An 11,980-nucleotide genomic window follows, 5' to 3' on the forward strand; every position below is an offset into this window, starting at 1 on the left:
ATCAAAGTTTATTTAAAAAAATTCAACTAACATCAGGGCGAACAAATGCAGGGTAAAGAAGATACTGATAGATATGTGGATATAGATATAAGTGTAGCTATAAGTAGTTCTATATCAGATAATCTGGACTTACGCACAAGCAGACAGATATATGCATTTGTATGTACACAGAACTAGATATATATACCATATATGATACTGCATAAGCTACTAGCAATCTACTGACAATCTATTAAATGTTATTGAAAAGGGATATGATTTAATCAGAGCTAAATTTACAGTTTCAGAAGTAAGAGAAACTCAGCAAGAAGGTGGGGATAAGTAATTAGAGGTTGCAAATCCCAGAAGTGGGTAGTTACGGGGATGACAACCTCAGTGGTATCATGGCACTGTGTATGCAATCAGTGGTAGAGAGAAAGGGTAGGGGTGCATTGGAGGTGGATCACTCATTATATTTGCTACTAGACTGTGATTAAAGCTAACATTTATGGACTTTGAGGCACAAAACATCCTAACTCTTGTTGATTTTCATGACTCTGTCATAGCACTTGCTATGACATTATATCATCCGGACATCACTGGACTTTGGTAACATGAATTTAGACTCCCTCATGTCAACAGCACATTTCAATAAGCTACATATTATTGATTTCTTAATCTTTTAGGCTTAGTTGTTTTTACTTCTAACAATATTGTGGAAGGAAGGAAGACTACTTCCTTCCTTTGCAGTCACACTGTCTATGTCCACCCCAACTAATGTCCTCAGTTGAATCTGTTAGCTTTCTTTAATAGTGAAGTTTTCCAGATTGCCCAGCAACACACAAACATGCTAGAAAAGGCCTATACAAGGCATCATAGACAGTGAGAGGCAACTTGCTTCTGCCTTCCTCCTAGAAGCACACCAAGCTAAGAGCATCTCTTACAGTTTGGCCCTGTCTTCATCGTCTTAAACATTTTTGTTTTCTTCCCTCATTGCTCCCATTTCTTTTTATCTCTCTCTGTGATAGCGGAGTTGAATCCCCAAGAGGTAGAATTTGCCATGCCCCAAATAAAGTAGAAGGAAAAACCTTTTGATGGCTAGCAGAATATCTGGATTTTCCTCTAGTCTCTCAAGCACAAATCTGCCTCCACTATCCAGTTAAATGTAATATGGTCTTGCCTCTAAACCTGTACAAGTATCAAAGATAACACAACCAAGTTCTGTTCAGAGGCACTATGCTATTTGAGTACTTAAAGCAAGTATTAAGTCACACAAAAAAGGAGACAAGCTTGAGAAATGTTTTTATTTTTATTTTTGTTTCTGTTTTAATTATTTAAGTATGATATGAACACTTGATTAAATTCTTGTTGCATTTTTTTAATAATATACACAAATATTTTAAGAAGATTACTGGGTTCTCCTCCCTTAAGTCATTAAAAGACTAGGGCAATTATATCTGCAAAAGCATTCTCAATATTAGTCAACAGACAGCAATTTCTAATCTGCACGATTTTGTCATTTTAATGAATGGAGAATAGCTACTACTACGAGATTGAAGCATTTCTCTTTACTATTTTTCTCAGTGAATCTATGACTTTCTTATTTCTCAGGCTGTAGATCATTGGATTTAAGAAAGGAATTATGACAGTGTAAAATAGAGAGTCCATCATATCTTGATCATCTGCCTGTGCAGAGCCAGGGCGCACATACATGAAGAGAAGGGGACCATAGTATAAAGACACCGATAAGAGATGGGCTCCACAGGTGGAGAAGGCTTTCCTTATGCCTTGTAGAGACTTCTTTTTTAAGACTGTAAAAAGAACTAATGTGTAAGAAATGACAACAGTCAGAATGGTGAGCATCTGAATTGACCCAGAAAAAATAAATACCATGAGGATATTAATAGAAGGATCAGTGCAAGAAATTTTAAATAATGGCATGATGTCACAGTAAAAGTGATGTATTATGTTAGTATTACAGAAGGTTAATCTGAATAAAAAAGAAGTATGAATTATGGCATGAAGAAGGCCACCAAAAAGTGACAAAACTATTAGCCGAATGCACAGTATATTGGACATAATGACTGGGTAAAGTAATGGTTTGCATATGGCCACATACCGATCATATGCCATTGATGCCAACAGAAAACATTCTGTGGTCGCACTGACTACAAAAGAAAAAAATTGTATCATGCATTCAGAGACAGAGATCATCTTGCTCTTGGCAAAGAAGTTGACCAACATCTTGGGGGATACTGTGGATGATAACCAAGCATCCACAAATGCCAGACTCCCAAGAAATAAGTACATGGGGATGTGGAGGTGAGGGTCATTGCAGACGAGAGCAATCAGACCAAGGTTCCCCACCACGGTGATGAGATACATAACCAAGAACACCAGGAACAAGGGAATTTGCCACTCCAGTTGATATGTGAGTCCCATGAGAACAAAGTCTTCCAGCTCTGTTGTATTTTTAGTTTCCATATTCTTAATAGATGGCCTCTGAAATTAAATGTGGCAAATGTAAAAAGAACATTCATTAAATATATAAAAGACAATTCGGTGAAGGTAACTGAAATAAAACCATACACTAGACTGAAGGAACTTTAATTTTATTTACTCTAACATGGCAACTATTTGGGGGAATTGTTCTATTGGAAAAATACAACTACTTATGTTCAAAATATGTGCAGAATAAAAAGTTTTAGAAGACAAGAAAAACATTCTGAACATGAGCATGTTTCGGGGGTAACTACTGTATGAGGTAGACAAATTCTGTGTGCACGATATTGATGCAGCATCAAAAGTAAAGATGGTAGGAGGGACTGAATTATAAAGTGAGACAATGCCAAGTGAAACATCTTCAATTTTATCCTTCAATCAATAGGCTGGGATGGAAAATTTTTAAGAAAGGTAGTGTCAACCTCAGATATTTATTAAATTAAATGTTTGTTTGTAGAAAATAGCCTGAATGGGGTGGGGAAACTAGAGGAAAGGACACCAATCAGGAAGCTATTATTGAAGTCCAGTGATTCCCCAACCAAATTATACATTAAATTTATCTAGGAGAGTTTTTGTACAAAATACAGATTTGGAGATATTACAATAGAAGTTGATTCAGTAGGTCATGAATTGGTTGTAAAAACAGGCATTTTATAAATGCTCCCTAGTTGATAAAACAGCATGCGATGTTCTTAGTCTGTGAGTGATATGACATTGGGAGTAATGAGGAGGACAACAAGGTAGCTCAAGGTAACCCAGAATGTACAGTGACTAGGACTCGGTGACATATTTAATGTGACAGGGGTGGTCAGTTAAGGAAAAAGAAGACACTTGGTTCCTCGGTAGATGGTCATCAAAAACTGAGATTGAGGACACGGGTGTGGTGGCCAGTTTTTACAAGCAGCATTCTGAGAACATCCAGGGGAAATGTGCTCAGCAGTATAGTTCTATAAGAGCTTAATACAAATGATGACTTGGGAGTTATTGTGGTTACTAAAGGTTTAGTTTTCTATAATCCATCTATTGAAGAGTGTGCATAAGATAAAAAGAAGGAGGACATGGAAAGAAAATTAAGGAAGCTATTTTAGAGACATTACAAAATGCATATACACCATATATTTGTTGGATAAATCTGATCCTCTATTCTACCACATCAGTCTTTGTGGCAGAAAGAAGTTGTCATCCATTCAGAAGCCAAAAGTTCTAGAAAGTGACTTTCCCATCCCCTTGCACCTAGAATGAGGGGACTCGATTTAGGTTTGCCAGTCAACCTTACCTACACTGGGTTTGAAATATAAAGAGAAGAAGACAAAGTGTCGGGGGAAAAAAGAGAATTTTGGTTGAAAACAGACAATAGAAAATGTATCTTATACCCAAAATAATGGCATTATCAGTGTGAGCTCTTACATTCTGCATCCAGCAGCAAAGACAGCAGCTCTTCTCCAGCTAGATAGACTAGGGACAAGATTTTGGCTGTCTGACACACGGGCTTTCCTGCGTTGTGTTCCTGCCGATTTCTCCAGTGGGTTTCTCCAACTCCCCTAGCATTTCTATGTTAAAGCCAATTTCCATTCAATTGACCCATCTTCTCTTGCAACCAAGAGCTCTGGCTTACACAAAAGCTGAGAAGGAAAAACCAATAAGAACACTGAGCAGAGTGATCAGAGAAGCATGAAGGAGTTGGAAAGCTTAGTGTTGCGGAATTAAAGAGAGAGAAAAAAAGAAACAACACTCCAGAAGGACGAAGAGAAGTACAGTGTCAAAATGAACTAAGAGCTCTGGTGGAATAAGGAGTGATCAGCGATGGTAAGTGTGGGAATGAAGAGATTCACAGTGGCTTTCATGAGAGCAGTTTCCATGTTCCCATAGAGTTGAGGTCAGAGAGTAAGGAGAGGTGGATGGGACACAAGGGGCACTACAGTGAAGAGATGAAATAGGGTGCTCTGAGGAGTGTGGGGTCAGACGGTGATCATCTGCTGCCCTCTGAGGATCCATAGTGTATTCATAGATGCATAGGGATAGGGAAGGCCTGGCCGTGAAGAGAGAGAGAGGGCATACCAGAGAAAGGCTGAAGATGAAACAGGGGGGAAAGCTCAGAGATTGGGGGTAAATGTTTGTCTTCATTCTGGTGTTCACTAAAAGTTGTCAAAACTGGGTGTCATTTCTTTTACTTTCACTCCAAATTCCAACCTTATTTTTCTATGGAAAATATGTATGAAATAGAGACTGTTCTTTTAGTTTTAGGCTAGAAACTTTGTATTGTTCACAAATATACTAGCAGTGCTGAAAATTCTTTCCATATTAAAAGTTGCTTTATCTTTGTTTTTGCAGTAATTAGAACTGAGTTTCTCTAGCTATTCCCGTTTTACTTGAGAGCGCTTTCCTCCCCACCAGGTTTTTAGCAGAATAACATTGAGCCAAAGACTGGAACCTAATCCAGACAATATAAATAAACTTTGCCATTAATTACAATATAAATGTATATTTATTTGGAATGGGTTTCCTTCCACGCAATCACAAACTGCTAAATCATTGAAAATGCTCAAGTTCAGTCTGTGGGCATTTAAGTCAGAAACCATAAAGAAAACTAGAGGGACATTTTCTGCATTTTCCCTCCTATGTATATTTATAGCTTAAACAGAGAATGTGGTTAATTAAATGGGATAAATATTTTTAAAAGAATCATCAGAAAGATTTCTTATGTAGGATACATTACGACGTAAATCCTTAACCCCATTTTTACATTGTCTAATGTTCTAGTTCACCAAACTTATCCTATCGAGTCGTTATCATTTTGCATTCCGGATACTTACATATGATAAAAGGGTGCAACTTAGTCTTAGAGCCATTTTGCTTACCCAACTTTACTCACAATAGCAAAACAGTATTAGATTATTCACTATGTGTTTTCTTTCCTTGTTCGTTTCAACTGTTTATTTAAATTCTAGTTAGTTAACATAGAGAATAATGCTAGTCGTTTTCCACTTTCAACCTGCTATTTGGTCATCTTACAAACCAAATCGAAATTATTTATGAACGTAACAGTATTTTTACCTTCCTATAAAAAATAATGAGCATTACATAAATCAATCTCTTACCAATATCTGTTAAGACACTGTGGAGATCCTTTCATGGTTAGGTTTTCTCAAGTGGAAAAAAAATAGAGTTGCACCAGCATGACAGTAGCACAGGCAGCAGCTCCTTGCACACTGATTCATTTTGGAGGCTTCATTTACCAAACTCAGCAAAATGTTGTTTGTATAAATCTGCTGTGAACACAAGAGTCAACCAATTGTAAAACTGTGTGCTTTTGCCAGAAGAAGAAGGTGTGAAGAGCTAAAATTTCCCTAACAGAACCGAAAGATTCCCTTTAGGACAAAACTAAGCTGTTCTTCTGGGCATTGCAGCTTTGAACCTGTGTGAGAAGTCCAGGAGTCCCATCGGGCATTACACCTGCGAGATCATAAACATCATGTCGTGTATACGGTTCTAGGTGCAACTCTTAGGTTGCGCTTTATGTCACTGCTTTGACCACAGTGACACTTCTGGCATGTTTCTGCAAATCCATTTATCTATAAAATAGGTGTTGCTCTGAGAGCTTTGATTAATAAGTTCTTGTCTCAGCTAATCATACGATTTTATTGAGGCCAGAGTTCTAGATTCCTTTCAGGAACCAACCCCAAGAAAAGTTGTTCTCCTCCCTCATGCAAACTGCAGCTCCCATTCCACACATAGACGTGAGTCCACACTTGAAGCTGAAATCTGATGCAAAATCTTAGTAGGCAAAGGTCAGGGGAGATGCAAAGAGAAACAAAGATAAAGCTCCACAGTGAGAGGGGCCATAGCTCAGTGATATAGGGCATGTCTACATTTCCCTTCTGAGATGAAGGATACATTGTTGCTTCTGGCCCCTCCTGCAAACAAAAAAGAACCACAACACCTAGTGTTCATGTCATGGACTTCATTTACTAAGGTCAACTTGCCTACAGCCATTGCTGAGTGCTCAGTTGTCCAGGAACTGAGATAACATTGAGCCTCTTACGTATCACCATTTATTAGAATGATCAGCTTGCTACCTGGTGGCAGGTTGACTACATTGGAATGTTTCCATTGTAAAAGGGAAGTGGTTTTTTCTCCTACTGAAATAAAGCCACCCGTTCTGTATATAGATTTACCGTACCTGCATTCATTGATTCTACCAAAATCATCATCTTGGACTTAACGGAATTCCTTATCTGTTCTCCAAGATCATAGTATTACACACAACGGTGCTTCTGACCAAGGCATTTAATTCACTGCCACAGAAGTGCAGCAATGGGCCCATGATCATAAAATTCACGAGTCTTAGCCTATTCGCCACCATCTGAAGCAACTTGTTTGATAGAATGGTGAAATAGCCTTTTTGGAGACTCATTTATAGCTAACTGATGATGCTACCTGACAGCTGTAGAGTATCTTCAAAATGTTCTATATTTTCTGAGTCAGCGTTCAATGTATGGAGCTGGTTCAGTGATACCACTCACTGTTACCTCTAGGAATCCTTTTCTTTTTTGCTTTTTTCTTTTTCTTTCTTTCTTTCCTTCTTTTTTTTTTTTTTTTTTTTTTTTTTTGACCACTTGCATATTTTTTGCTCATGTTCTCTTGATCTTATGCTCTGGTGGCTTAGAGGTCTTGGAGCCAGAGGGAGGCATGCTGTCATCAGGACAATCAACAGTGATCCATTCAGCTGGAGGGAGAAGCAAATACCCCGCTGAGCAGGCAACCTGTTACAGGTCTGAATCCCAGGACCCTGAGATCGTGACCTAGGCCAAAGGCAGATGCTTAACATACTGAGCCACACTGGTGTCCCTAGAACATCTTGTATATGGAATTTCATTAAGAATGATGATCCAAAATTTGATTCTACTTAAAAAATATTTTTTAACTGAATATAACTTGAAAAAATAAAGAAATTTGACACATTAAAAAAAGATTAATTTTTTTTTTAACAAACTTAAGTCCCATCTATTAACCTTTCCCAAATTAGGCAATAGAGTTTTTTTTCTTTTTTTTTCTTTTTTTTATTTTAATTTTTTTATTCTATTATGTCACCATATAGTACATCCCTGGTTTCTGATGTAAAGTTAGATGATTCATTAGTTGCATTTAACACCCAGTGCACCATGTAATACGTGCCCTGCTTAATACCCATCACCGGCCTAGCCCAATCCCCCACCCCCTCCCCTCTGAAGCCCTCAGTTTGTTTCTCAGAGTCCACAGTCTCTCATGGTTCATTCCCCCTTCTGTTTACCCCCCTTCATTCTTCCCTTCCTTGTCCTACAGATCTTCCTATTTCTTATGTTCCATAAATGAGTGAAACCATATGATAATTGTCTTTCTCTGCTTGGCTTATTTCACTTAGCATAATCTCCTCCAGTTCTGTCCATGTTGCTGCAAATGTTGTATAATCGTTCTTTCTGATGGCTGAGTAATATTCCATTGTATATAAGGACCAAATCCTTATCCATTCGTCTGTTGAAGGGCATCTCGGCTCCTTAAACAATTTAGCTATTGTGGACAATGCTGTTATGAACATTGGGGTGCATATGATCATTCTCTTCACTACAGCTGTATCTTTGGGGTAAATACCCAGTAGTGCAATTGCTGGGTCATAGGGTAGCTCTATTTCTAACTTTTTGAGGGACCTCCACACTGTTTTCCAAAGTGGCTGTTCCAACTTTCTAAGTTAAAATCTAAAAGAGTGGGTTAACTAAAAATAAATACTATACAAGGCTAAATGTGATCTAAGAAGAATAAATAAACTAAAATGCTTCAAATGAGTATGCCTTCCTATCATCTTTGAAGTAATCTGGAAATGCATCAAGGTAGCTGTAACATTTAAGCTGCTACACCTTGAAGAAAAGACTTCATTTCAATTACAAATAAAGATGGGCAGTTGTGGCGTAGGATGGAGGATTTTATTCTCTTTGGAGAGACCCATATCGGAAAAGACTGAACTGAGAGAGTGAGTGTGTCTAGAACGCTTTCAGTAACTATGTGTATGGGTTCAACACAAGGTCCACTAGGAGAAGTAGGGGGAAAGGACGTCGGTGTTAAATCAAAGTTTATTTAAAAAAATTCAACTAACATCAGGGCGAACAAATGCAGGGTAAAGAAGATACTGATAGATATGTGGATATAGATATAAGTGTAGCTATAAGTAGTTCTATATCAGATAATCTGGACTTACGCACAAGCAGACAGATATATGCATTTGTATGTACACAGAACTAGATATATATACCATATATGATACTGCATAAGCTACTAGCAATCTACTGACAATCTATTAAATGTTATTGAAAAGGGATATGATTTAATCAGAGCTAAATTTACAGTTTCAGAAGTAAGAGAAACTCAGCAAGAAGGTGGGGATAAGTAATTAGAGGTTGCAAATCCCAGAAGTGGGTAGTTACGGGGATGACAACCTCAGTGGTATCATGGCACTGTGTATGCAATCAGTGGTAGAGAGAAAGGGTAGGGGTGCATTGGAGGTGGATCACTCATTATATTTGCTACTAGACTGTGATTAAAGCTAACATTTATGACTTTGAGGCACAAAACATCCTAACTCTTGTTGATTTTCATGTCTCTGTCATAGCACTTGCTATGACATTATATCATCCGGACATCACTGGACTTTGGTAACATGAATTTAGACTCCCGCATGTCAACAGCACATTTCAATAAGCTACATATTATTGATTTCTTAATCTTTTAGGCTTAGTTGTTTTTACTTCTAACAATATTGTGGAAGGAAGGAAGACTACTTCCTTCCTTTGCAGTCACACTGTCTATGTCCACCCCAACTAATGTCCTCAGTTGAATCTGTTAGCTTTCTTTAATAGTGAAGTTTTCCAGATTGCCCAGCAACACACAAACATGCTAGAAAAGGCCTATACAAGGCATCATAGACAGTGAGAGGCAACTTGCCTCTGCCTTCCTCCTAGAAGCACACCAAGCTAAGAGCATCTCTTACAGTTTGGCCCTGTCTTCATCGTCTTAAAACATTTTTGTTTTCTTCCCTCATTGCTCCCATTTCTTTTTATCTCTCTCTGTGATAGCAGAGTTGAATCCCCAAGAGGTAGAATTTGCCATGCCCCAAATAAAGTAGAAGGAAAAACCTTTTGATGGCTAGCAGAATATCTGGATTTTCCTCTAGTCTCTCAAGCACAAATCTGCCTCCACTATCCAGTTAAATGTAATATGGTCTTGCCTCTAAACCTGTACAAGTATCAAAGATAACACAACCAAGTTCTGTTCAGAGGCACTATGCTATTTGAGTACTTAAAGCAAGTATTAAGTCACACAAAAAAGGAGACAAGCTTGAGAAATGTTTTTATTTTTATTTTTGTTTCTGTTTTAATTATTTAAGTATGATATGAACACTTGATTAAATTCTTGTTGCATTTTTTTAATAATATACACAAATATTTTAAGAAGATTACTGGGTTCTCCTCCCTTAAGTCATTAAAAGATTAGGGCAATTATATCTGCAAAAGCATTCTCAATATTAGTCAACAGACAGCAATTTCTAATCTGCACGATTTTGTCATTTTAATGAATGGAGAATAGCTACTACTACGAGATCGAAGCATTTCTCTTTACTATTTTTCTCAGTGCATCTATGACTTTCTTATTTCTCAGGCTGTAGATCATTGGATTTAAGAAAGGAATTATGACAGTGTAAAATAGAGAGTCCATCATATCTTGATCATCTGCCTGTGCAGAGCCAGGGCGCACATACATGAAGAGAAGGGGGCCATAGTATAAAGACACCGATAAGAGATGGGCTCCACAGGTGGAGAAGGCTTTCCTTATGCCTTGTAGAGACTTCTTTTTTAAGATTGTAAAGAGAACTAGTGTATAAGAGACAAGAACAGTCAAAATGGTAAATACTTGTATTGACCCTGAGAAAATAAATAGCATCAGAATGTTAATAGAAGGGTCAGTACAAGAAATCTTTAACAGTGGTATAATGTCACAGTAAAAGTGATGTACTATGATGGAATTGCAGAAGGCTAATCTGAATAAAAAAGAACTATGAATTACGGCATGAAGAAAGCCACCTAAAAATGACAAAAGTATCAGCCGGATGCACAGTGTATTGGACATAATGACTGGGTAAAGTAATGGTTTGCATATGGCCACATACCGATCATATGCCATTGTTGCCAACAGAAAACATTCTGTGGTCGCACTGACTGCAAAAGAAAAAAACTGTATCATGCATTCAGAGACAGAGATCATCTTGCTCTTGGCAAAGAAGTTGACCAACATCTTGGGGGATACTGTGGATGATAACCAAGCATCCACAAATGCCAGACTCCCAAGAAATAAGTACATGGGGATGTGGAGGTGAGGGTCATTGCAGATGAGAGCAATCAGACCAAGGTTCCCCACCACGGTGATGAGATACATAACCAAGAACACCAGGAACAAGGGAATTTGCCACTCCGGTTGGTATGTGAGTCCCGAGAGAACAAAGGCTTACAGCTCTGTTATATTTTTAGTTTTCATATTCTTAATAGAAGGCCTCTGAAATTAAATATGGCAAATGTAAAAAGAACATTCATTAAATATATAAAAGACAATTCGATGAAGGTAACTGAAATAAAACCATACACTAGTCTGAAGGAACTTTAATTTTATTTACTCTAACATGGCAACCATTTTGGGGAATTGTTCTATTGGAAAAATACAACTTCTTACATTCAAAATATGTGCAGAATAAAGAGATTTAGAAGACAAGAAAAACATTCTGAACATGAGCATGTTTCGGGGGTAACTACTGAATGAGGTAGACAAATTCTGTGTGAAAGACATTGATGCGGCATCAAAAGTAAAGATGGTAGAAGGGCCGGAATTGTAAAGTGAGACAATGCCAAGTGAAACATCTTCAATTTTTTCCTTCAAACAATAGGCTGGGATGGAAAGCTTTTAAGAAGGGAGTGGCAAACTCAGATATTTATTAAATTAAATGTTTGGTTGTAGAAAATAGCCTGAAGGGGGTGGGGAAACTAGAGGAAAGTACACCAGTCAAGAAGCTGTTATTGAAGTCCAGTGATTCCTCAACCAAATTATATATTAAAATTATCTAGGAGAGTTTTTGTACAAAATACAGATTTGGAGATATTACAATAGAAGTTGATTTGGTAGGTCATGAATTGGTTGTAATAACAGGTATTTTATAAATGCTCTCTAGTTGATAAAACAGCATGCGATGTTCTTAGTCTGTGAGTGATATGACATTGGGAGTAATGAGGAAGACAACGAGGTAGCTCAAGGTAACCCAGAATGTACAGTGACTAGGACTCGGTGACATATTTAATGTGACAGGGGTGGTCAGTTAAGGAAAAAGAAGACACTTGGTTCCTCAGTAGATGGTCATCAAAAACTGAGATTGAGGACACAGGTGTGGTGGCCAGTTTTTACAAGCAGCATTCTGAGAACATCCAGG

General features: G+C 37.7%; 1 protein-coding gene and 1 pseudogene across 1 annotated transcript; both read right to left on the reverse strand.

Moving 5' to 3' along the window:
* Positions 1–1,457: 1,457 nt before the first annotated feature.
* On the reverse strand, positions 1,458–2,471 carry LOC123784269 (olfactory receptor 5H2-like). The gene has a single exon (XM_045785616.2). The coding sequence runs from the start codon at positions 2,461–2,463 to the stop codon at positions 1,525–1,527; it is 939 nt and encodes a 312-aa protein (XP_045641572.2). The 5' UTR covers positions 2,464–2,471; the 3' UTR covers positions 1,458–1,524.
* A 7,630-nt stretch (positions 2,472–10,101) lies between these two features.
* LOC123784270 (olfactory receptor 5H2-like) lies at positions 10,102–11,040 on the reverse strand (annotated as a pseudogene).
* Between the last annotated feature and the right edge of the window lie 940 nt (positions 11,041–11,980).

Source organism: Ursus americanus, chromosome 4 (genome assembly GCF_024610735.1).
Source record: "Ursus americanus isolate L20-20 chromosome 4, mUrsAme1.1.p, whole genome shotgun sequence".
NCBI lineage: Eukaryota > Metazoa > Chordata > Mammalia > Carnivora > Ursidae > Ursus > Ursus americanus.

Excerpts from the sequence above, each read along its gene's own strand:
- LOC123784269 (XM_045785616.2), bottom strand. The coding sequence starts at position 2,463 with ATGGAAACTAAAAATACAACAGAGCTGGAAGACTTTGTTCTCATGGGA.